Consider the following 26329-nt stretch of genomic DNA (forward strand, 5'->3'; position numbering starts at 1 on the left):
TGCCTCAAAGAAACACTCCATTATATATTAAAGGATGATCAAGCTAGATGAATGATTGTAATATACTAGGTAGGAAACTGAATCTCAATAATGTCACTTGCACTGATTGAGATGGATTGACAAGATTGTTGATTACTTTTGAGACGATTACAATTATTAGTTCATTTCCCAATCCCAATTTCCCAATAATAAGGCATTGGCATGCTTGAAATATCATCGGTGATAGGCATGCTTGAAATATCAAGGAAGAAGGTCTTTTATCTGCTGCCATCAATAATTGTAACATCATAACCCTGTGTATAGAAAGTACATTCTTGTCTCTTCTGAAAAAATAAAAGAACCCCAAAAAATTGGGACTAGATTCATTTTGTTTAATTTATAGCCCCAAGTGGCATTTCTCTATTTTAATCAGACTTGTAGAGGAAGTGTTTTTGGTCCTGGTTTTGATCTTACTATCCACGCCATTATGCGCAACTGCTTTGTTCGTCTTTTAAGTAGTATAGTTTATGATAAAAAGGTCCAAAAGTTGGGTATGTATACGAAGTACTAGATAATATAAGACTTTTGTGACACTGAAAGTTTGCTATGTAAACCCCTTGTTACAGGTTTTGTGAAATTCATTGTCATCTCTTTGTATAGTACTCATATTCATCTCTTTCCTTCTGTGTTTTGCTTGTCTCTGAATTGCTCGAAGATGGGGGATCAAGACAAGAGCCGTTCGAGCTCATTTCCAATGGAGAAGACTGCACAAGAGAGGGGCTTGCCCTACGTGCCCGAGTGTTATGTGATTCCAACTTCACACCGTGCCAGCTTAACTCCAGAAGTTGCCAATGTACCCACCATCGATTTTGGTAAGCTCAAACAGGGTGCTGATGAAGAAAGAGCAACTGTAATCCAAGAAATTAGAACCGCCTGTCGTCATCTTGGATTCTTTAAAGTAAGCTAAGCTAGCTAATTTAGTAAAGCTTTCTTTGTTACTCAATTATTATGGTCTTCATGGCAGTTCATGTAGTGCTAATTAACATGCATTAATAACTTTAGATTATCAACCATGGAATCCATCAATCGGTGCTAGATAGGGCGCTGGCTATGGCTTTGGAGTTTTTCGAGTTGCCTGGTTCAGAGAAGGCAAAGTTCATGTCTAACGATGTTCACAAACCAGTGAGGTATGGGACAAGCTTCAAAGATGGAGTTGATAATATTCAATTCTGGAGGGTTTTCCTCAAACATTATGCTCACCCCTTAGAAAATTGGATCGATTCTTGGCCAAACAATCCACCAAGCTACAGGTACGTGCATAAATTTCTGATCTCATCATCGCTAGCTATAGTTGCCACGTCTCTCATTAAAGGCCATACTCTTCATATTTATATAGGGAAGTTGATCAAGGCAGTCTTTTATTTTGTCGACATCCATTTCTTGTGATCGAAGTTAATTTGTTGGTTCTTTTGGTAGACTAGTGTAAACATCCTCACGTCAGTGTGCATAAATGCATCATATAGAATATTTTTTGTTGAAATATCTGATAATTTGTCATATGCAGTGATGTTGGTCCATGGAACAAATGGATAACCTTTGCCCTTGGGTTTGTTCTTTTCCCTGATTAATTACATCACCTTTTCAATCTTTAGCTCGAACATTTAATTTATGACTTCATTAAAATATATAAATGTTATAAAATTTACCTTCTTCGATTGCCATCACATGAGTAGCATGCAATGACGAGCATTTATAACCGCCCCCCTCATAATCTTTTAGAAAGATAATGAAATAATTCTTTTTATGTTTTTCTCATTCTTAGTTTTGCCGTTTGATACAATTTTGCAAGTTCATATAATTTTAGAGTGAAAATGATAAACCGGAACATGTAAATCAGCTGGTTAATTTCATATAACTTTCAGCTGGTTAATTTCATACTTTCTGCACATACTTAATTAACTTTGTATTTGAGCGGCCAGACGACACCACTTCTCTGTTTAAAATCACATGGTAATATGTATGCGATCATTTTTCACAGGGAAACCATGGGAGAGTACTGCAGAGAAGTAATGAAACTGAGCTTGGAAATAACAAGTGCCATCACCGAGAGCCTAGGCCTAGGTCCAACCTACTTAACCAAGAAAATGGAAAACGGAATGCAAGTGATTACAGTCAATGGCTACCCACCGTGCCCCAGGCCAGAAATGGCGCTAGGGTTGCCGCCTCATTCGGACTACAGCTGCTTCACCATTGTGCTTCAGAGTTTCCCTGGACTGGAAATCATGCATGTTGAGGATGGAAAATGGAAACTAATCCCACAACTTGAGAGTACTGCTCTTCAAGTCCATGTGGGTGACCATTTTGAGGTACTAAGCAATGGGTTGTACAAGAGTGTTGTGCACAGGGCGACACTGAACAGCGACAGGACTAGAATCTCCATTGCTAGCTTACACAGTTTGGGACTCGATGAGAAGATGAAGACTGCCGAGGAGCTTGTGAATGAAGAACAGCCTGCGAGGTACAGGGAAAGTAGCTTCAGAGATTTTCTGAATTTTCTCTCAAGCAATGATATAGCAGAGGGGACCAGCTTCCTCAACTCACTCAAACTAGCATAAATAATGGAAATTCTACTCTAGCTAGTTATATATATAGCTCTTTTGTTGTAAGGTAATGTTTAATTTATGTTTCTAGATTCAGATCCTAGCTAGGAGTTTGATTTAGGGCACAAGCCTCCAGAGAAGCTTAGAAGTTTTCTGTTCATTTTTTTGGTTACAAGGGAGGCCAAAAAGAAAGAGAGATCCAAACTCTAGCGTCCAAATGCAGGTGGTGAATACACAGTACTAGAGCCATGCACAAGCCCCTACAAATCTTAGATATAATGTGTTCTTTCTCTTTTTGCGTGTGTAGCCTTACAAAGGCAAGAACATGTTACGGTTTTACGGAGAGGCTTCTGCTCACACCTCTGGTTTGTATTTCTCATGTTTTTATGATAAAATATATGATTATTTTCTAAGATCAAAACCAGAAAGGAATATTTGAAAAACTTATTAGTCCACTGTCCACCTATCTCTATCTATATGTTGGGTATAAAGAGTAAAGGCAACCTCAAATTGAGGCAGCAGATCCAAATAGATCATTTACTCAATTGCACTTGTTAATTTCTAGGTCCATCCCAAATTCCCACCTATATATAAAAGAGGGTACTAGTGGATGAAGCATGTGGAAGAAATTAAAATAGGAACTGAAATGCAGTCAAATATTGATCCAACAAACTAGTAATCTGATCCCAAATCGTAGCCGTTTTCCTTGACCATTGTCACAGTACTTGAATGAACAACGCCCACAAACATAACCACTATATCCACATGTACAAACCCTTTCAAATTTACCCCTTCAATAACCTTTCTTGCTGGCTAGTTTTTATCATAGTTGAGTCGCATAATTTTTACCATTCTCACTCTCTTACCTTCAATATTCAAGTGATCCGTTGGAGTTAGTAAGCTATAAAGATGCATAGATCCGCAAGCTGGACCAGGGCGGATGAGTACTATGCGTCGTCACCGTCGCCCTCAAAGGGCCCGTCGGGGCTGCGAATGTCGGTGTCATTCTTCCAAGGGAGTGATAGTCAGCTGCCGATTTATGATCCGCCCATAGCCGAGTTGGCCAAGAAGGAAAAGGCTCGCGTCAACTTTGCCGAGAATGCTGTCCATGTTATCCCCTTTGTGCTTCTTCTATGCGCTTTCATTCTTTGGTTTTTCTCTAATCCAGGTAAGTTTTGCGGATCCAGACTATACTAGTAAGTACATTTTTGCATGGTTAGGCCGGGCTAGCTCCTCTGTAATGTTCATTGTACAAACTTCTTTGAGACATTTTACTAACACTTTATCCGCATAATCTTGCTAAACACAAAAGATATAAAATTCTTTCATCGCTTGCCATTATACAATTGGGGTAGTTGCCTACGCTCACCCTTGAATCCGGCGGTTGAATCTCTAGCCATTACTTGTGAATCAGTAATCGGTTTTTTGGTTGACAAAATGGTAAACTGAACTGAATTGCTACATGTTTGTTTTGTTGGTACTGTGTTGCAGATGTAGATGTGAGGATGAAGGATCCAATAGCAGCAAAAAGTATTGAAGGACTGACATTAGAGGGGGAGATTGAGAACGATAGCGATGGCACTCAAACAGGAGCTCTACCCATTGTCGATTTGGGACTAGACACCGATCCAACAAAGCAAACCAAATATAAAAGATAGAGCTTATTGCACGAATTGCAGAACAAAATTGCAGACTATATATAGTTATATACAGAGATGCAACTGTGACGATTACTTCTGGAAGTTAATTGGGTGCAATGAAATAACAAATGTACTTTTGGTTTTGTATTTTCCCATACATTGTTCTGAAGCCAAATTTATTGATGCTTTTTTGGTAATGTAAATTTATGGAGTACATTAGCTAAATTAAAGAAAAAATATTTTTCCAATTTGCAACTCTGGTTTCACAGATAGATGACGATATCTTTTTTTGGTTACTTTAGATGAATAGATATAAAGAATGGAGTTAAACCATATAGCATGTTTGCTGCCCTTAAGGATAACTTTAAGAGAATGTGAGAAATAAGTGAATCTCAACTAATAACTAAATAGATTACATAACATTGGATCCATATTTACGGGACCGTCAACATGAGTGACTGCCATGAGCCAAAAAAACCTAACCCCTAACCAAATTTTATGTTCATACCCGCGAGCTACAATGAGTACCAACCAAACCTGTACCGATACAACCCAGCCACTAACATTACGATGAACTATTTTTACCCGTTCGGACACCGCGACCCAATACCGTCAGATCAAGTGTAAGGGTGATTCACCATCACGTTGATAACCAAAAAGCACCAACCAACGACCAGACCATGACACACCAGAACGACCATGACACCATAATAATGGCATCAACACTACCCAGAAACCCCCAAACCCTCGCTCACAAGAGGAGTGACTTATTTTCACCAAACCAACAACTAGAAAAAAAAAACATTAACAAACTAAATTGGGAACAACAAAACACCCAAGAAGCCCAAAAACAGTGGGCCGGCCCAAACCCCACTTCCCTAGGGCACAAGCTGCAAGCAGCCACCCCCGCCTCCTGCAAACCCCTTAGCCATCATGTAGCTGCCTCACATCAAAAGCCGCCGGGCTGAAGTCTTCCGCCGTTGCACAGCCTTGACACGCCACAACCAACCCTTACACCAGGCAGACAACCACAAAACGATCCCAAACCGAAGCAGAGACAGATCCATTTCGAGATCTCCACCTCCTCGATCCAATCTAAACCGCCACGGCCACAGCCCACGCAAGATTGGTGACGTCAGAAACCACCACCGGACATCCAAAATTTATCGCTGCTGCACCTCCGTCGTTGCCCCAGATCCAAGAGGGTCAGATCGAGATCGATCCGCCCCGCCCAGAACTGAAGACCCATCCACCCTCACTGGACCACACCGCTGCCCTAGAACCTTCCACATATTCGAAACATCATCCTCTCCTGGGCTGGATCGCAATGGCTGGAATGCCGATAGCGTCCAGCCGGGAGAGAACACACACCGTTGGTTTTTTTTCCTTGGTGCGTGAGGGGCGTTCTCCTTCTCGAGACATACGTCTATTAAATTTAAATATTAAAATTATAATAATTTAAAACTGTGCATTAATTATCTTCAGCCGTTTAATACACTTGTCCCTCACAGTTATTAAAAAAAAAAACTATCCCTTAAGTATGTAGCTCTGAACCAAATAGTATGTAAATCTGAAAACTTATTTACTCATAGTTCATTGTTTGAAAGTTGCTAATGCTACATCCTTACACTGCAAGCGTCACACACAGACATACTTATAGTTTCGACAAGGTTGTTCACACTTGCCAGTTGCCACAGACATAAAATGATATGAAACAAATGCAAAAAAAGAAGAAAATATATACACGTAACACGAAAATTGATAAACCGATGAAATAAGGGTTAATGCTCATACACCCCAAATCTGGGAAAATACTTCTCATACACCCCAGTGTATTATTTTTGTTCCCTCTTACACAACTTTTTTTCATTTTCTTTCTTACCTACCCATCTTTTCAAAATTCCTACCATTAGTACCCCTTTGCTGTTTTGGTCTGTCAGAGTCTGCATCTGCATATGTCTCTTTCATAAGTTTATACTATATATGTTGTTTTAGAAACGTGGTGGGCCCATCAGAGTTTGTTTCATTTGAATATATATATGAAGCTGACAGTCATCCTCTAATTCGAAAGGTAAACGGTACAAATTACTATTCATAATTTCAATAGTAGACAGACTTGAGTTAGTTGCTATATGCAAACAGACTACTAAAGAACTGCAGAAAGAGAGAGAAAAACTGAGAAAATTAAAAACCTATCGGGACAGCCTTGATAGAGAATCTCCCAATTACTGGGATATTATTTATAGACTTCAGACTAGAATCTATAAAATAGAAGAAGAGATAGAAAATCTCCTATATGTTCTGGTAGAGGAACAAAAACCTCTTGATTTTTTTAGCATTGGTTAGATCCGCACCTCACTGGTATCAGAGCTTGTAAAAGGCTCAAATGAGAACCCCTCCTTAATGGGGACAATGTCAGAATTGTTATTAGAGAAAATAAATTCTCTACTGAAATCTTCTGATGAGAAATATCAGAAGCTGTTACTAGAAGTATCTAGATGTCAGTCGACTCTAGAAAAAGTACCTGCTATAATCCACCAATTGGAAAGATTGGAAAACAAACTGGATTATATCAAAGATCTTCCAAAAACGGAAGAAGAAAAACTGACGAGTGTCAGTAGAAAAATCAAAGAACAGCAAAAAACGCTGGAATCTATACTGAAGGACAGGAAATTGCCTACAGTAAAAAAGAAGACTAATGGGTTCAAACCATTAGAAAAACCAGACTCAAATCGTGTTCCTAACATGATTTTTCTGGAACCATCTACTAGTCAGTCTAGTATCCGGTATGAAAACCCGGAGAATACAGAAAAAAGAGAAATGAAGATGTTAAGCATCTTTGGGAAGAAGAAAGGAGTTCAACTCCTAAATTCTGAAGAATTTGAATACAATGAAATCGAGCATGAGGTAAAAAACTCCTCAATTCCAAAGCTAGATTTCAAACAGATCTACAGACGGGGAACATTTGACTTGATGGATAGCCATCATTTCAAAGTACTTGAATTCACAACCCCCTCAACAACAGGAGAAACAGATCTCTTAATGATCACCCCTGCTGAAGTTGCCAGAGCACAAGCAAAGCAGTACCAATTTATGCACATTGGAGCAGTCCAAGTCGGCATAAAACTGTTGGCAAGAGAAGGCATCAACTGTTCAGTCCTATGTGTCCTGCAAGACAACAGATTGACAGACTTCCAAGCTAGTCTGTTGGGAACTCTAGAAGCATCACTATGCAACCAGGTAGCATATTTCAACTGCTTCCCCAACTTCTCAACCAGCTTGAAGGATGCAGCCCACTGCCTCAGACTGAGAGTCAAGACAGACGGGATCTCAATGAAAGAAGAAATGCAAGAATTGGCAATAGTATACAGAGTGTACTATAAACTGATGAGCACCACAGTGGAACCAAAAACAAGGATCTCCAACATCCCTGGTCTCACTACTGGATTCCTCACCAGCCAGAAGAACCATTCACAGCAGATTCACAAGGTTGCTTGGAATGAAGTGACTTTTCCTCTTGAATGGAAATTATCCGGTCCAAAAAAGCTGCCGGAAAGAGCAAAAGCAAAGATCTACGAGAGTAGACGCACTGGAGAAATCAGCCTCAACTTTGAAGATCACAGGAAAAGTGATGTCTGTCCTGAAAATATCAGGATAAACAGCAATCTTCTGAGAAGAAGCTACAGCACCAGAGAAGCCGGTGTCAGTGGTACAAAACCCACTATTGAAGAACCAATATCAGAAGAAGATTTGGAAGCTGATCTACTCAGACCAGTCCATATGTTCAGAGCTGAGAGGCTCTATGATCTTTACAAAGAAGCTGAGAATTGTGAAAGTCCTGAACGATTAGAAAAACTAATCGAGGAAATGAAAGAATTCAAATGCAGAAAGACAAGAAAAGTCTTTCCTTACCAAGATGTTGAAATGGAAGAAGGAGGAAGCTCCAGAACTTTCATAAAAAAAGAAACAAGGGAAATGAAACTCCCAGTTCAGAAAGCCCCCAAGGGTAAAAAAGGAGAAATTAAGAAATTCTCAAAGATTAGTCCCCGAGGACAATCTGCCAAGAGTTCCGATTACGAACTATGGCATCTGGTTGAACCTAGACAAGAGTCTAGACAAAAGAAAAACCATTGACCAATGGGTAGATAGCCTGATGATGGCTTCTGCACTCACCCTTGGAAAATTTGAAGCACCAGATTTGCAGGTGTACTATGAAACTACTCTTACTGGAGTGGCAAAAAAGTACTACCTATCTTTCAAAGAAACTGCCAGAGGAAGAGACTGGCTTGAAGAGATAAAAAATTCAAAGTCTCCGTATGATTTTGCAGTACCCCTGTACGATCAGTTCTGTGGAGATCTCTCAAATCTGAGTGAGAAAGCCAAAGAAACGGCAAAGTCGAATATCTATGCTCTCAAAATCTGTGACATGAGATATTTCGAAGAGTACCTGAATGAGTTTCAGGAATATTACTGTACAATTGGTGAACTAGAGAATACTGATCTAGTTAATCTGTTGCACAGAAAGCTCCCTGAACCATGGAGAACAGCTGTGAGAGAAAGCATAGCTGAGAAACCAATTGAAAGATTTTCAGTTGGAGGGATTGCCGACAGAATCCGGCAACTACTGAAGGAGCAATGCAAAGCCAATCTTAGAGCTAAGATGGCCAAGAAGCAACTCAAAGGAGTTGAAAATTTCTGCTATAGAATACTTGATATACCCACAAACTGGGGATGTCATGAATCCGAATTCCACAGAAAGAAGAAAAAAGAAAAATATTACTCTAAAAAATTCAAAAAGAGTAATCAGAAGAATTGGAGATTCAAGAAAAGCTCCAATTACAAGAAGCAACAGGATAAAGATCCAAAAAAGAAATTCTTCAAGAAAAAGAAGAATACTCAGCAGCATAAACAACCTAGCAAGAAAGCTTGCAGATGTTGGTTGTGTAAAGCTGAAGGGCACTATGCCAATGAATGCCCAGAAAAGGGTAAAAGATCTACTAAAGCTCTCTTTGAAGAATACGAGCAAATAGTAGAGGTAGCAAACATGAAAGGCTACGAAATAGCCTATTCTGATGATGAAGATGACGACAGGTCAGTCTACTCTGCCTGGTCGGAAGAAGAAGAAAGTTCATCAGAAGCGTCTGAGATAGATTCTGAAGTAGAGCACTTCGAATCCAGACAGATGAATGTGTTGAAAGTCAAAAATTGGGAAGAAAGCAAGACAGAATCCTTCATGTCTTCTTATCAGGTCAACCCTGGTTCATTCGTTTGTGACTACTGCTTTTGTCAAGAGAAGAATGGTCTCCCTATGTTCTGTGAAGAGTCTAAGAAGACGTATCACAAAGAATGCTTCATAGCTGAAGCAAGAAGAAAAACCAGGAATGGTCTTGTCAGCCAATGGGTTGAGCAAGAATATGAAGAGTATTTCGCTGAGAAAAAGGCGAAAGAAGTTGAAACTCTGTTCCAGGAAACCATGGAACAAACAAAAAGAGTTGAAACAACTATGTTCCAGGAAACCATGGAACAACCATTTTCCTCAGAAATAAAGGAAGAAATCATCGGTGAAGAAACGATCGATGAAGATATTGAACTGGTTGAAATACCAGAAAAAGAAAAACTGGTGAAACAACCACCAGAAACTGTTCATCTCTTGGAAAGACAAGAGATAGCTGCAGATACAGGCACTTGGGATCTACTTGGCCAACCATCCGGCAAGTTTGATTACAAAGTCAGATATGATCCTCCGTCCTGGTATACTGATCCAGACAGCAAAAGGATTATTCCTACAGATTGGGATGATAATGAAGATGAATCACCCACTCAGGAAAATGTTCCAGAAGAATGTAAACCATTCATTCCCAATGAACAAGCTCAAGAAAATGAGCTTCAGCAATCGAAAGTCGTCTCTACAAGTAGATACAGCAACTGCATAGAGATTGGACTCAAGTTCCCTGATCACAGGAAATATCATCTACATGCTTTTGTAGATAATGGATCAGGATTTACTGTTGCAAAGAGATTTGCAATTCCAGAAGAACTCTGGAACGAAGACAAAAAGAAGTCAGCTACTGGTGTTACATTTGATGGAAGCCATCTCACCATGAAGAAAGTAGCAAAAAATGTTCATATCACCATCGGTGGAGGAACATTTATCATCCAGAATGTTTGGCAATCTGAAGGCCAAGGATCCGATTTCTTGTTGGGCAATGATTTTATTCTCCAACAACGATTCATTCAGGATGAAGAAGCGATAGGCTTCAGAAAAGGAGAACGGGTGTTCTGGGCAGACCGACTCACACATGCATTCAGCGTGGTAGGTCCCGGTTTTACTACTCACTATCAGAGATCGCAACAGAATAGTGGTGATCTTACCCCCTACAAACCCAAATTTCAGCCCATACTCCAAATAAAACAACAAGAAGAACTGCTTGTTGAAGAATCTTCAGAAGAAGAAGAAGAAGAAACTAGTGAAGATGAAGAAGCTAGTTTCATCCATGAGCACAACCTCAAGCACTTTCAAAACAAGCTTGAGTTGCAGCAAATTCCCACTCCTGAAAAAATCTGGAAGTTCCCAGACAGGATCCCTGATGCTAAGAGTCTAGAGAGATTCCTTGGTGTCATAAATTATGGGAAAGATTTCATCCCTAGAATCTCAGGGTTAACAGCAATGTTATCTTCCAAGACAAGTTCCAAAAGAAAATGGAACTTCACAGAAGATGATGAAAAGATCGTGAAGCAGATAAAAAATCTCTGCAAGAACCTCCCTCCTCTTCAACAACCAGAAGAGAATGATGAAATTATCCTCCAGACAGATGCGAGTGATAATTACTGGTCCGGTGTTGTTCTAGCGAGAGCGCCTGGAACTAACATTGAAAAGATCTGCAAATTTTGTAGCGGCAAGTTCAGCCCTGCAGAACTGAATTATCCCACAGGGGAAAAAGAAATTTTAGCTGTCAAGAAAACGATTTTAAATTCTCCCGCTTATCTGGGAAAAACCTTTACTGTCCGCACCGATTGTGCTAGAGTAAAGAATTTTAAAAATTTCAAACTTGACAAACCTGCTGATAGAGGAAGATTAGCAAACTGACAATTATTTCTTAACCAATATGATTATACTGTTGAATTAATTGCAGGTAACAAGAACTATCTTCCAGACGCATTGACCAGAGAATTGGCAATGTTCAGCCAAAGAGAAGATGACGAAGGTCGTAATCCCAGAAGCAGAAGGATTGAGAAAGAACAGGAACCTGAAGAGGATCCAAAAGAAACCAAGGAGAAAATCCTTAAAAGGTTTCTGCTAAGCTCAAAAGGCTTGGCCTCAACTGATCAATCCCAGGGTAAAGGATTGGCTAGCCCGTCTCAAACGGCAGACGGTAAAGGCACATCAAGACCATTGATGGCTGCTGCTTTGCCAAAAAGCAGACCAACTCCGAGTGGAGTTATAAATGTTTTTAATTATGAATTAAGAACTTTTGATACTCCTGTGTTCATAACTGGCAGGAGACTAGCTTATCACCAGAAGACAATCCTGGATAATCTCTTATTTGCCTTTCAAGAAAGAAGCAGTGGATTAATGTTCCCAGCTCTGTTCGCATTAGCTGAAGAACTCTACGAGAATGGTAGACCACAAGGTGAAGAGCTTCATACACAGCAGAGTGCTGTAAGGAAAGAAAAACTATCCTTCCTTGAAAGTCCAGAAAGTGCTAGGGTCCCTATCATGGCACTCAATGAATCAGACTGGTATGAATTCCATAATCTGATAGGAAGGCACAATCCTGAAAACCTAGTTCCCCCAACCCTCTTCATTGTCTCAGGACCATATGTTGGAAGATACCTGGTAAATGTTCAAAGTGAACATCCTCAAGAACACAAGCTTTGGCTTGTTGAAAATGGTTTTGTCCATAATTTATGGACTAAAACTAATGATGATCTAAGAGGCTTGCCGCCTATTATTGTCAACACGGTCAAGAACATCAGAAAAGACAACTGTATGCTTCGTCTGAAGTTCAGATCCACTCCTCCAGAATGGATTCAGAAGACAGATGGTGAAGTTGAATATCTTCCTCCATATCATTATGTGAGAATTATTCAAAGAAGATATCTTCAACCAGCCTGTGTAGCATACAATGGCCAACCAAATTCTAGCATCCCCTGGATGAAGGCCATGACTCTTGACTACATCAAAAAGATCATCTCTGAAGATAGCAGCAACACATTCCTGGCAGCAGGAGAAAAAACGATTATCACTGCTTACGATCATCCTGACGTAGTCAGCAGCGATATATTCCTATCTCTAACCAGAAAAGAGATAGACTCGACAATGGCATGCATGCGTTGGGTGGAAAAGCTTGAAAATGACAACCACTACAAGATGTATGTTGATACAGACGTCGAGGATAATGCAACAACCACTCGCATGGCCCAAGCAGACAACAACTCCTTTGTCTTTGGCCGCCATTCTGAAACGGACGAGAACATGTGAAGCTACAGGTGAAGAATCAGCACCAAAATTGCAACTGTAGAACTTTAGACTTTTCTAAAGCTACTTTTGCTTTTTCCTTTTCAAAAAGAAAAGGTTAAGTGAAAAACATTTCACTTTTTCCTTTTGCTTTTCCCTGACCGACCTCCACCAGCAGGAGCACTACGAAAAGCAAGAGTCACGGAGTTGTCCTGTACATTTTGTATTTTGAATTCTAGTTTGAGTTCCGCTCCCTATATAAGGAGCTTTAGCTTCTCTTAGAAGGCATTCGAAGTTTAGATCAGAAAAACTCCTCTGAAAATAAAAATAGAATAGCAGTGTGCTTCCTTTCCTGTTTAGGTGTGAAGTAGTGTGCTTTCAGTACAAGTAAGTAACTGTTCTCATTATTATGGATAGCTAAACAGCCATTGCTGTTTACCTGAGAATGAGGCTCTGATTGTTTAAAGTTCATATGTATATTTGAGTAAATAAATTCAGATAGATGTTCACCCACTTCTTTAATTTCTAAAATGTTTATGTCATTATCTTTACATTTCGTAATCATCTTTATCATGCATGGTTTACTATGTCAAAGCTTGAACATTCGAATGCATGCATCTCATGGAAAGCTAAAGTTCTAAAGCCTTACTGTTTAGCCAAAAAGAATCAGTTTTAAAACAGAAAAATTAGGACAAGCAGCAGTGATTCCGCCCTGTGAGTAGCCGTTTAGACAAGAAGTCGTTAGGTGAAATGTGGCATGTTGAAGGCTAGTCTTGTTTTTGTTTTGAAGTTTTTACTGTTCCTTTTTGTTGAATAGAACGGTAGAAGAATCTAAGGTCAACATAAGATACAGAGGGCATTTGTTTGTTAAAACTATCCCTGAGAGTCTTTGTCTTTTGTCAATAGTGAAATACCAAAGTGTTGGGCAGTTGGGAAAAATACCAAGGATTTTTGGGTATGCGGGAATTACCTCATGAAATAAAGACGAGAATTAATGGTAAAAATTGTGATATATCCATTTTGTCTTTCAAACCGCTCTGAGTGGTCATGCACAGTCATGTAATCTCACATCAACTTCAAGTTTCTTGGGGGTTCAAACGTTTAGGTACTCGAGCAAAGAATGAATTTCATATGTGCAACTCTTTCGAGTTTCGACCAGTCAAATATTGTAGGCTATCTTTTTTTCTTTTTTCTTTTTATGAAATTGAATTACTATGGTGACAGAAGCATCATTTTCTATAGGCAGAAATATCACTTTGGTCATCGAACTATGGCTCGCTCGACACTTTGGTCATCCAACTTTTAAAAACTTCATTTTGGTCATCAAACTATATCATCGCACATCACTTTGGTCATTCCGTCTGTTTTCTCTGTTAACTCCAAGGGTATTTTGGAGATTTAAAGATTTACTCGCCATTTTTGTAACTTAATCCAACTTTTCCCGCCTAAACATAAAAACTTCATCCAATTTTGCCAACTTTTCCCTCTTATAATTCATCGATTTATTAAAACAATATTTTTCTTCCTTTTATATTCCCTCACTTTGAATCATTCTCTTACTCGATTATTTTTCTCTATTTTATGCTTTGATTACTGATGATGAATGCATGAATAAAAGAAGCGAAAAGTTGGCAAAATTGGATAAAGTTTTATGTTTAGGCGGGGAAAATTGGATTAAGTTATAAAAATGGGGGGTAAAACATTTCATCTCCAAAATACCCCTAGAGTTAACAGAGAAAACTGACGGAATGACCAAAGTGATATACAGTGAGATAGTTCGATGACCAAAATGAAGTTTTTAAAAGTTGGATGACCAAAGTGTCGAGCAAGTCATAGTTCGATGACCAAAGTAATATTTCTCCCTTTTCTCTAATATTAACCAAGTTTGAAAAAAAAAAACAAAAACAAAATCCTCCAAAATTGGTACTTGAGATTATGGGCCACGATCGGCCCACAGGGCGGTAAAAGTCTCCGTCTCCAAATTATTACGGGGCTTTTGGTTTCACCTCTATATATATCCGCACTTTTCGGTTTCATCATCACTTTGTCATTTTCCAGTTCTCCCTTTTCTTCTTCTTCTTCTTCTTCTTCGTCGTCGTGTGAAAGAATCTAACCTGGTCTCAACGTTCCCTTCTCGCCGGACCGGTCCAATCCCGGTCGCACTCCTCCTACCTCATCAAACCGCTCCCAGCCATGAATCCTGAATAGTAAGTCTCCGATCTCTTTGTATCTGAATCACTCCGTCGTTTTCCTGACATTGAAAAATTTAATCTAGATCCGTATTCATTTGTGTATTTCTGTTCAATTTTTATTATTATTATTATTATTTTTTTGAAATTCTGTTTGTTTTCTCGATTTTAGTCTTGAATTGTGGTTTTTCCTTTAATTTGTTTAAGCTAATCTAGTTAGATGGTGATTTGAGGTAATTGCTTTAGGTAGACCTCGGTGTATGATCTTGATGTTATGGTTCGACCGAGAGTGTTGATTGTTAGATTGTGTCTAGACTTGTAGAGGTTGTATGTGATTCGGAATTTTGAGTATTGCGTAGAGTTGATTGTGTTGAAATGTTTTCTCGTCTGCAGTGATTACTTGTTTAAGCTTCTGCTGATTGGAGACTCCGGGGTTGGAAAGTCGTGTCTTCTTCTGAGGTTTGCTGTAAGTTTTTGAGACTCTGGCCGTTTGGTCTCTGCCGCATTTTCTTGATTTATGCTGCTGCTAAGAAAACCGTGTTGCTTATTAAATGTGATGTGGATTGTATATTGGTGATCCAGTGTCCGATATGTGCATCTCGGATTTCTTATTGAAGAGTTTGAAACAAGTCTTTATGCTGCACATTTGGTTGTTACTTGCTGAAATTAAAATAAAAAATTATTCTTGTATGTAGTAATTATTAGTTGAAATGCAGCTGAAACAAATTGTTTGTTATGGTGAGTTCTGAGAAAACAGCCTGTTGACTTAACCATCTATATCTTCTATTTCTGAGCATCTGCTGCTTAAGTACAATGTAGTTGATCATTACTGGAGCTGAATCCATGAAGATTATTGCTGACTATATTATCTATTTAATGATACAGGATGATTCATATCTGGACAGCTATATCAGCACAATCGGAGTTGATTTTGTAAGCTCTATTCTTGGTGTGAATATCTGTTTATCATAAATATGACTTCCTAATCATTTTGTTTTCCTTTTCTGTAGAAAATTCGCACTGTGGAGCAAGATAGTAAAACAATCAAACTTCAAATTGTGAGTCTCGCTCCCTCCCTCAAATCAGTGTCTGGGAAATTATGCATTTTGTAGTTAACCAAATCTAAAATGATGTGAAATCTTGTGGCTGGCTGGCTTGCTTCTTTTTTATTCCCTTTTAAGTACTGGTTGGTCCGTTGGTGCTTGTTCCGTTTTGTGTTTGTGTCTTTTCTTTCAACATTCAGCAATTTAATTTAGTAGGATCTCTTATTCCATGAGGTTCGTTACATGTTTGCTTTTGGTTCAATTACCTCTCTTTTTGAAGAAATCTATAGTGCGTGCATATTCACAATGTTTATTTTGCACTGGATTGTATGAAATGCTTCCATTTAGTCCATCTAGCTTATTAGAATTATTTTTCATAATTTGTTCTCTGCTGACTTGTAGTGGGACACTGCTGGACAAGAACGTTTTAGGACAATTACTAGTAGCTACTACCGTGGGGCACATGGCATTATAGTAAGTTTCTTCTTCTTCTTTTTTCCAAATCTTTTCTGTGAATACAGGATTTCGTCTCAAGTTCTGGTACAGTGGATTCTGTCTAACAGTTTTGGTGCATGTTGCAGATAGTCTATGACGTGACAGACCAAGAGAGCTTCAACAATGTGAAGCAATGGTTGAGTGAAATTGACCGTTATGCCAGTGAGAATGTAAACAAGCTTCTTGTTGGCAACAAGTCTGACCTCACTGCTAACAAAGTTGTGTCTTATGAAACAGCTAAGGTGAAAAATTGTATACCCTCTAATTTCCCTGTTTCCAAAATATCGTCCAATGAACTCCTGAATATTTAAATCACTATTTCCTGATTCCATTGGTTTGTTGAAAGGCATTTGCTGATGAGATTGGGATTCCTTTCATGGAGACTAGTGCAAAAAATGCTACTAATGTGGAGCAGGCTTTTATGGCAATGTCTGCTGACATCAAGAATAGGTAACTTTTGTATATCTTATGTCGTGTATATTTTTCCTCATTTCTACTGTTGTAGAAAAAGAAAACTTTCAAATGGGACATGATCTTTGCACTGTACAGTCTGGTGCAATTTTGAATTGAATGAACTATGAAAGGATTAAATTCATTGACTATTGCTATCACGACATAATTGTTCTAGAAGCTCTCTGGCCTTTTCAGATATATAATTGGTTTTCATTACATATTGCAGGATGGCAACTCAACCAATGAACAATGCGAGGCCACCAACAGTGCAAATTCGAGGACAACCTGTCAACCAGAATTCTGGCTGCTGCTCATCTTAATTGGTTTCGATGCTGATCTTCTGTGGCATGCGCACATGTAGGAGAAGGCTTCTCATTCTTCTCTAAACTGTAGATGACTACTTGTGCCTTCTGAAACCATATATAATGACTTGCTTGTCAGTATGTTTTATAAGTTACTCTCAAATTCCATTCTTTTTAGTCTTTAACTGGTATGTACAAAATGATGTTCGGTTCTCAGCTACACTTTCTTCTGTTTCAAGTGACTCGTTAAATTGGAGTTAGTGTTTCGTGTGGATGCTTAAAATGAAATCTGTGCTTCTGATGTCGCTACATTGATCACCTATTTAATGAGTGCTAATTTGTTATTATGCTTATCTACTATCGTTTTCACTTGGTTCTTTTTTTAAAATTTGACTTTCTAGCCCATCATCTTTGACCTCTTGAATCATTAATAACTGGTTACAAAACACGTGATGGTTTAATTAGAGTCCCCGCTTTATCTCATTAAGTTTGAAAGATGGTTATGGGAAAATGCTCATCATCAATTTAAACAAAACTTGCTAATGAAGAGTTCTTGTTGGCGTGCTCTTGTGCCAATATTTCATTTGGAGCAATCCATGTCAAATATGAAAACAAAAGCATATATATCTGGGTTTCAGAAGCTCTAATAAATCTGTATTAGACTTTTTTCAAACCTTTGAATTTACAGTTGAACTGTACAATTTTTACGGGGTGCATCCTCTTCTGTACTCGTCTTCAGTGTTTGCAATGAGTCACAAAAACATTCACACAACCCAATTGGAATTCCAGATTTCGCCAGAGAAGGAGGTCGGGCTCGCAGCGTCTCCAAAGGCTCCGAAGGAGGAGGTCACCTCGAGGGAGTTGATAAAGGCCACATCTCACTGAAAAGAGGCTAGTCAGGGTAATGGATCAACAAGATAAAACCACCATGTGAAGAAACCTAGTCACGGTGATGCTTCGAGGTAAAACCACCATCTGGGAAACACTGGTTTCTTCACACCAAATGCTTGTGGACATACCTTCTTACCAACTCCTCCCAGAGTCCCAGTTAGGCTGGGTTCCAAATCCCATTTTCGAAAAAAGCGAAGCACATACTAATTAAACGCCTGCATTTAGGAAACCCAACATTAGTCTAAATTTGCATCTAGCTACCAAGTACGGGTGGACAAATCAAGTGGTTTCCATGGTGGTCTTTCTAATAAAATTATTTAAAAAATTGATTCAAGGTACCTTACATCACTGCTTTCAGCCATATTTTCCTGAATACCGAGAAAAGAATGAACGAAAAAACTCTCAGATAAAAATGATGGGAACAAGATTTCAGAAAGAAGAGGTATTTAATTTCCTTTAAGAGTCCCAAACGTAAGAGATCAAGAATAGAGACAAGATGAGACTAGAGAAAGACTGAAGAAGAAGGAGAAGATGAAGTAGTAATGGTAATGGAGTTGAAGCCTCGCTAGAGCTCTGGTTATATATAGAATTTCACTCCTGGTGGTGTTTGAATTCTAAAACGGTTTTTGACCAAAGAAAAAGAACAGAGAAATCTAGCATGGTCCAACTTTCAAACGATTCTCTGTGCTCGATCACATGCATGCATTCCCCATTATTTTCGATTTCATGGACCATCATATATATGCTAGGAAGTCTTCTTTACTAGTTCATACGATCTGCATTTTGGAACTGATTCTCTGCACTCAAAGTTATACAGAGTTCTGGTTTTCTGACTAGTCTTTGCCCATTGAGGTGGTTTGGTTCTGTTTAAGAGTCAGTTAAGTGAGCTACAGTTCCAATTACTTGTACAAGGGCTAAACAAATTGTCAATTTCCCTTGAGATTTACTTCCTTTGGTAAATGCTTTCTAATTGGGATCCGTAATGAAGTCTAAGTAGCTTTTGAAGCATGCCAATATCTCCAACGAGAATCTCTTACTACATCATTTGGAATACAACTCTCCATCACAACTAACTAAGCTCATTTCATCATCATCAAAAGATTAGAATTGATCATTTGAAAGAAAAAAATCGCATTATACAATTTTCCTCGTATCAAACAGACTGCTTGTTCTTTGTTTTCTCTTGTCGATCATTTGCGGCCTGCCTGAGGAAGTACTTATGTGCATGACTAGAAACTTGTGTTGGGATTCTAGCTAGCTACCTTTTTTTTTTTTTAATCAAATAAGGGATTAGATGATATTAGCTTCTTAGAGGCAAACAATGTAGGGCATATATAAGTCCTTCTCTTGATTCCGAAAGAGAGGAGGTTGCGACACTCTAGCGACTCATCAAAATGAAATTAGTGTTTGGTGTGGATGCTTAAATGAAATATGTATGCGTTTCTAATAATGTCATTACATTGATCACATAACTGACATAAGGTGTTAATTTCTTGTCAAGCTTCTGAACTCTGGTTCATTGTTCTATTGTCCCACTTAGACTTCATTTGGTTCACTAATCCAACAAATGCAATCATGCTTAGGTCTTTCTAAAAGTCTTTTTTTTTTAACAAGCTTTTATCCCCAATTGAAAAAATCTAAATAATAATAAATAAACTTTACTCAACTTGTTAAGCTTTTGGGTTAGCCCAAATGATGAGAAAAAGTGCGGAATATACTAGTTCAGGAAAAAGTGGAGTACCACTTTCACGGTGGCAATTTACATTAATTAACTTTGAAATTTGAATCATGAGTTAGTGGAGTATAAATCCATATAGTCATTATTGAACTCATGCAAGTAACTTAGGTCATATCATTATCAAAATAACAATATTGATACTAATAATTTGCCGCATTGTACAACTCAACACCTCTTTAATGAAATTTGTAGATTATTCTTGTAATACTTCTAAATACAGCTTGAAAATCAAAACTTCAAAAAGAAAAAAGGGATGTAACATGTCATTTTCTATGTGACTCTGATTGCCCCAGAAGAAGAGGATGACAAATTGGCTCCTTGAGATGGTTGTGGCTGCCCAATTTTAAGCTCTAAAGCATCTTTCTTAGAGATCGACGAGTTCCTACGATGAACTCCCATCGACGGACTGCTTGGGAGAGACTTCGGTGATGATGGAATCCCTGATGGGTGAGAAATAACCGGTGGACATGTAGCGAAACTACCACCCTGCGTCTTAAGAATGTAGTGGAAAGTTGGACTGCCATAGTGCATTGCTGCTGTATATGGTACAGTCCCAGGCATTCCCACCTGCTGATGGAAAGATGATCATTAAACTACTTAATTATAAACATTAGTGCAGAAGATCGATATGCCAAACAGCGTGACAATTGCTGATATTGTACCACTACACGTTAATGAAAGTAATCAAAGTACCTAGGCTAGTAATCTTGAAATCTACTTACCATGTATGGGATAACTGGAGCGTAATTAGGAACACTGCAAGATGCTGCAGGCATTTGAGCAACAGGTGGGGGGCTATCCAAGCATAGATGTGGAAATCGGTTCAGGACCTGACCTGGCATGCTTGCCTGTTGCGAGTTCGTAGTTGTAGTGATTTGCGGCAGAACTTTAGAGCTGCTACCTGGTGATGAAGAAGAAGAAGAAGAAGCTTCGGCTGTTTTGGCTGTCGGTGAGAGTGGAGAATCTTGATGAGCACATTGTTCCTACAAGTTGATCAATAACCGATCTGTCATTTACATCACACCAAAATGCACAGTAAGTTACTGATTGTGAAGAGAGGGGCATACAGATAGTTCTTTGAAGTGCAAATCAAATAGACTTGTTCTTCGTTTACGCTTGTCGTTGGTAGCCTGCCTAAGAAAGTACTTCTGTGCATGACTTGCAACCTGTGTTGGGGTTCTAGTTGTCACAAAATTTCTTGCAATACCTCTCCAATCGCCTTTCCCAAGCTTTTTCAATCCGGCTAGGAATACTCTATGCTCTTCCTCAGTCCAAGGTCTCCCTGGAGATACATTGAAAAAATAATTCAGAATTTAGTATTGTTTTAAATCCAAAATCATAATATTGCTGTCAATCTTAAAAAAGCCGTAATTTAAGAAGGTTCATAACATTTAAACAAGAAGAAAGACAGTTGGAGAAGCCAACTTATATGGATTAGAAAGGGGGCTTATGTATCAGTGTGAAGACTCATACACAACAAGAAACACTAATATGAATGCAACTTTCTCATCAAAAAGAAAAATTAAAGACTCATAGAGGTGGGGAATAGAAGAAAAGCAATCAATTCGAATCCAGAAGACTCGTATGCATAATTAATAGACATTCAAATCCAGAAACAAATTCTGCTAATTTAAAAGTGACAATAAAATGTAGACGAAATTTCATCAAGAACTAACATCAACCATAACCACAGAGAATATCACATTTAAATGCAATAGTGATAAACCTATTTCTATATATTATGTAGAAACAAACAAAAGGACCTATACGACATATTCATGATCCCTCCAACCCATCAAGGAATTAATCAGTAGCCATCAAAAACTACTTGAAATCTAGGTACAAGTATGTACCTTTTTTTCTTTCATGGGCGGCTTTGCGTTTCTTGTTATGGATGAGGCCGTCAGAGAGGTAGCCGGCATCGTCAGCTCCGACATTGATGTTGTTGTTTTGGTCTCCGTTTCCGGCAGACTGGAGATTTCCCATGCTGAAACTCTTCTTCATAGAATCGTCCTGTCTTTCCATTATGTTCACCCCAAAAAGCTTCAAACAAACCCCCTTGTTGTTATTGGGGGTTAAATGCCCTATGTGGTTGCAAGTCCTAGAATTGTGCCCGTTGTGACCGCAATGCGAACACTTTCGTGCCGATTCCTTCACCATTGTAATCGGCAAAAGGAACCACAAAGATTGAAGAAGATGATGACGGAAGTGGTATTGTCAATTGGATAGCTTTTGTGTTTGTGTTTTTTCGTGTGATGAAGTCTTTGAGGTCTAGTATTTATGGGCTCTTTTACCTTCCTTTTCTATAATAAGTCTATGATATTTACATTAGTGTGATAACAAAGCAATAATGGGATGACGCTATTACCCTTACCAACGTTGCCTTGGAGAACAATTAAGGAAAGCACCAAATCAAGGGCTGTTGTTCCTTCTATTAGCAGGTCAGCACAAATCCGAGCCGTTGAGTGACTGTAAAAACACGGATTAATTTCTTCTTGCAAAAAATAGATGCCTCGTGGCATCGCGTGAAATCAGTACTAGTTTCACGCGATGATTTGTGCCTTTCTAGAAACTCGGTCTTCCAGCGAGTAGGGCACTAATTTTATCATTTTACCACAAAAAGTAACAAAAGTGGGAAAAAGAGAAAAAGGGGATGTTTTCACCTTTTTCCAGCTTCTTTGTTGATGCCGGTCAAAAACCCAAATTCCAATTTTAGATGTCTAATTTGGGGGATAATCAAAATCTAATCAATACAGCTAATATTCAGTTTCATTAGTATATTGAGATACAGAATCAAACGGTGGGAGAAATATCCACTATATGAGGGAATAGGAGACAAAATATACTCAAATGGGAAATTTCTAGATACAGTTAATATACTTGAACTAAATCATTGTGATCTGTCTAGATAAATGACTAAAGATGGTGGCGTAAATTACGTTCGTTTCCTAGACTCAATAACAATGTTTGGTCAGTTAATTAGGGATAAGCTTATTTAGTTTGGGAAATTATTACTTTCTTACTTGTATGGCAAGAAACTAACTAACATAGTGATCGATTTATTAAAAAAACAGGTACTCTTAAATTATAAAATTTATAAAGTTATACTTCACGGGAGATGAAATGAACCCTCAAAGTGTGATTCTTGGAAAAAAGTTATTTACAAAGTACAAACCACCATGTATGCAACAAGATCAATTTCAGATTTTCATGTTCAACTTTTGAGTCAAGCGTTTGTTCGAAGTTGAGATTTTTTTTTTAATAGCCAAATATATATGCAATATCTAACATATATATACTAGACACATGTAAGCGTTGACAACAATTTACTGACCAAAATCTTACGAATTTGATAGCTAGGAAGTAATTCAGTAATTTGTATACTTCATATAAACTAAATTAAACCACTACAAAGTATGAGTAGGTAATAGAACAACATACAATTTGGTACGAACTCAAAACATAACCCACATGTTTTTAAGCTTATCCTTAATTATGAGCAAATTAATGTTGTTAAGCTTTCAAAACTCCAAATCATCTTCGGCATCTAGATAGCTTATCCTTAATTCTAAGCAAATGTTGTTAAACTTTCAAACCTCCAAAGCATCTTATTATGTATCTAGATATCTTATCCTTAATTCTAAGCAAATATTAACAACAGCCTGTTAAAACCAAATTGAGATGGAATATCGATCCATTCACCATTTCTAGTATTTTGTTTCCAATTCACAATTTTTTTTTTTTCACCATCTCCTGACGGTAACTGATTACAATATCAATCCCCATAAAAATACCACTAGATCGGGCACCCTTTTCTAAGCATCGATCAAAAAGTACGTTCTCCTCCCTCAAATATTTATGTCTAACAATCTGCAGCCACCAATTATTATTTGATTCCAAATCCAGTTAGGGCTCATGATTCCCGGCAGTGTGTGAGGACTAGTTTCGAACAAATTACATATCACCAAGCTAGATTTTGTACGTTAAATCGATCACAATTAACAATGAACTTGGTTTTGAGTGCGCACTATACCTCGCGTTCTCTCGTTCTTTCTTTTTTAAGAAGAGAAGAGAACGACACGAGATATGGGTTACGTTAAAGGAGTTAGTTCCGGAGCTTTGTCGTTTGGGCATAAAACCACGGAGAAAACGCATACTGAAAAGGAAACGGACAAATAAAACAGTGGTCAGCTTTCAGGGTTTTCAGGGAAAATGTTTGGCATTTTATACGCCCCCTTACTTATCAGCCCACCACGTGTTCATATGCATGCGCTTCAGTTTCACAAAAAAAGCTTACTGTTTTCCTTGTGAAGATTCTATGCTTTTCGATCGGTGCAGAGGAACAAGACGATGCCCTTCCCTGGTTCTATGTGAATAATTTAACTGATGCCATGCAAACCCCAAACCTGGGCTCCACCGTCAACGCAACCGTCATCAGTAGCGAGCTCAAGGCTCAATAGAAAATGCAAAGACAATATCAAAGTGAGGGTTTTGGGTCAACCCAATGGGGAATGACGTCGAGTTTTTTTAGTAAATTTGTCTCCAACTACTAGTATTAAATTTACACTTTGTAGAATAAAAGATAAGAAAGGAGTACATCTGAAAAAGAGACAAGATAAATTAATTAGCTTGGTTAAATGCAAAATATCGTAAGTACATAATTGAATGATATATATTTTCTTTTCATCACCTTTGATTAAAAAAGTTAATAAAAATAAATTTAATAGAAAATCTTGCATAATGTTGTAATCCACACTCGTAAGTTTCTTCCTTGTACTATTTTCTTTCTTATAGAGAATAATATCAAGACACTTTGAGCACAATGATGGATGATATATACTTATAAAATAAGTTAATAAAAGCAAAACTAAATAAAAAAAGTGATAAAATTTCAATCACAAATTAAATGGCACTGTAGCTCTTGCCACTTATTATTTTCTTTTTCACATCCTTTCTCTTTGCTTTGATTTTTGGCAAAACTTTCATCACCGTGCCTGAGCTTTCTTGTTCATGATAAACTCAATTTTCCTTTTTCCAAAAAATTGGACAAGTGGATTAACTTGGGAAAGAACTTTGAGTACAGAATCTAGAAAATTTACTTTGATGGATTTGTCATTTAATTACAGAACCCCTAAAATTAAAAGACTCGAAAACACTTGCAACACATTTCGAACTAGCCCAAGGACCATTGAAGTCCCCAAACCCCAAAACACGTGTCCCACAGAATCCATGTCCATGTTTCAGCTCCATATAAGTCAGTCTACTTATCACTTCCACGTGGACTCACCCATGCACTTTGCCATTTCCCTGCCAAAAACGCCGCCGTTGTGACCTCCGTTAGGGTCCGTCACTTTGTTCCATCCCTGACTCCATCAGCTCGACATGTCCTCCAACACATGGCGAAAGCTTTTCCTCTAGGCCTAACAACTGGCTCCAAATTACACTAGGAAGCAGAATGCATGCAAATCTCAAGTCCCGGACGATCCGCCAAGGAGTCCTCTCCGTCATTAACGTTCGTAACCGCCGTTAGACCATGCAGATACTTTAACTCAACCAGAGTTGAGCTCTTCATGTTATAAATGCACCCCCTTCCTCTACTTTCCTCATCGCTCAGAGCCATCGATTGAGCTCAACTGGTGGCATTACAAAGAAAACACATTACATTTGCAATCACATTCCGCTACAGAAAAATGTTGAACGGGTACCAATTCTACGATTACGTTCCTGTTCCCGTTCCCGTCGAGCAGTACTTCCACCATGGCCATGACACCGGCTTCTTCAGCTCCGACGAGTTCCGGATGTACTCCTACAAAATCAAGCGCTGCCCGAGAATGCGCAGCCACGACTGGACCGACTGCCCCTACGCCCATCGCGGCGAGAAAGCACAGCGCCGCGACCCGCGTAGGTATCCCTACGCCGCCATAGTCTGCCCGGCCTTCCGCAACGGCGTCTGCTACAAGGGCGACGCGTGCGAGTACGCGCACGGGGTGTTCGAGTACTGGCTCCACCCTGCGCGTTACCGCACGCGCGCCTGCAATGCGGGCCTGTTGTGCACCCGCAAGGTCTGCTTCTTTGCTCACTCCCCGGACCAGCTGCGGGTCCCGCCACCCGAGTCGACCAAATCGTTCAAGTGTCGACAGCACCACAACAACTTTGTCTATCGCCCCGTCGGAGATCACTTGCTGATGAGCGGTGCCAATGGAGCCACCTCAGTGCGGTCGCCAGAACGGTTGGCGACAAATAACAATGTTATTGTCGCCGACAGGTTCTCTGAATTTTTGAGCAGTTTGAGGGCATTGAAGTTAAATGATCAGGAGGGCAATGGTGGTAGTGGTGAGGTGGATATGAGGGTCGACGAGAATGGGCTGCCGGAAACTTTGGAGGTTGATTGGGTTTCGGAGCTGTTGCAGTAAATTTCTTGGGGGATTGTATTGATGAGGGGAGTCTGGAGTCATTAGCTTAAGGTTAATTGACTTGTTAATTATAGTGTTTAATTTAGGTTTGGGGGTATAATTCTAGTAGTTAGTAATTACGATCAAGT

At 38.9% G+C, this 26329-nt stretch overlaps 5 protein-coding genes across 5 annotated transcripts; 4 read left to right on the forward strand and 1 right to left on the reverse strand.

Annotated features, from left to right (window-relative positions):
* The first annotated feature begins 651 nt into the window (after window positions 1-651).
* Window positions 652-2939, forward strand: LOC112182955 (flavanone 3-dioxygenase 3). The gene is made up of 3 exons (XM_024321528.2): window positions 652-937; window positions 1042-1289; window positions 2018-2939. The coding sequence occupies exons 1-3, from the start codon at window positions 695-697 to the stop codon at window positions 2592-2594; spliced, it is 1068 nt and encodes a 355-aa protein (XP_024177296.1). The 5' UTR covers window positions 652-694; the 3' UTR covers window positions 2595-2939.
* Window positions 2940-3357: 418 nt separating this feature from the next.
* Window positions 3358-4467, forward strand: LOC112171384. The gene is made up of 2 exons (XM_024308580.2): window positions 3358-3747; window positions 4071-4467. The coding sequence occupies exons 1-2, from the start codon at window positions 3489-3491 to the stop codon at window positions 4235-4237; spliced, it is 426 nt and encodes a 141-aa protein (XP_024164348.1). The 5' UTR covers window positions 3358-3488; the 3' UTR covers window positions 4238-4467.
* Window positions 4468-14713: 10246 nt separating this feature from the next.
* Window positions 14714-17481, forward strand: LOC112193765 (GTP-binding protein YPTM2). The gene is made up of 8 exons (XM_024334026.2): window positions 14714-14884; window positions 15260-15332; window positions 15752-15799; window positions 15877-15924; window positions 16312-16383; window positions 16491-16646; window positions 16751-16854; window positions 17084-17481. Exons 1-8 carry the CDS (start codon window positions 14871-14873, stop codon window positions 17175-17177), a joined length of 609 nt encoding a protein of 202 aa, XP_024189794.1. The 5' UTR covers window positions 14714-14870; the 3' UTR covers window positions 17178-17481.
* Window positions 17482-20058: 2577 nt separating this feature from the next.
* On the reverse strand, window positions 20059-22034 carry LOC112171391 (probable transcription factor At5g61620). The gene is made up of 4 exons (XM_024308587.2): window positions 21642-22034; window positions 20856-21070; window positions 20511-20771; window positions 20059-20355 (listed from the first exon to the last, which is right to left on the reverse strand). Exons 1-4 carry the CDS (start codon window positions 21946-21948, stop codon window positions 20059-20061), a joined length of 1080 nt encoding a protein of 359 aa, XP_024164355.1. The 5' UTR covers window positions 21949-22034.
* A 3444-nt stretch (window positions 22035-25478) lies between these two features.
* LOC112183383 (zinc finger CCCH domain-containing protein 54) lies at window positions 25479-26201 on the forward strand. The gene has a single exon (XM_024321748.2). The coding sequence runs from the start codon at window positions 25479-25481 to the stop codon at window positions 26199-26201; it is 723 nt and encodes a 240-aa protein (XP_024177516.1).
* Window positions 26202-26329: the final 128 nt, after the last annotated feature.

Source organism: Rosa chinensis, chromosome 1 (assembly GCF_002994745.2).
Source record: "Rosa chinensis cultivar Old Blush chromosome 1, RchiOBHm-V2, whole genome shotgun sequence".
In the NCBI taxonomy this organism is placed as follows: domain Eukaryota; kingdom Viridiplantae; phylum Streptophyta; class Magnoliopsida; order Rosales; family Rosaceae; genus Rosa; species Rosa chinensis.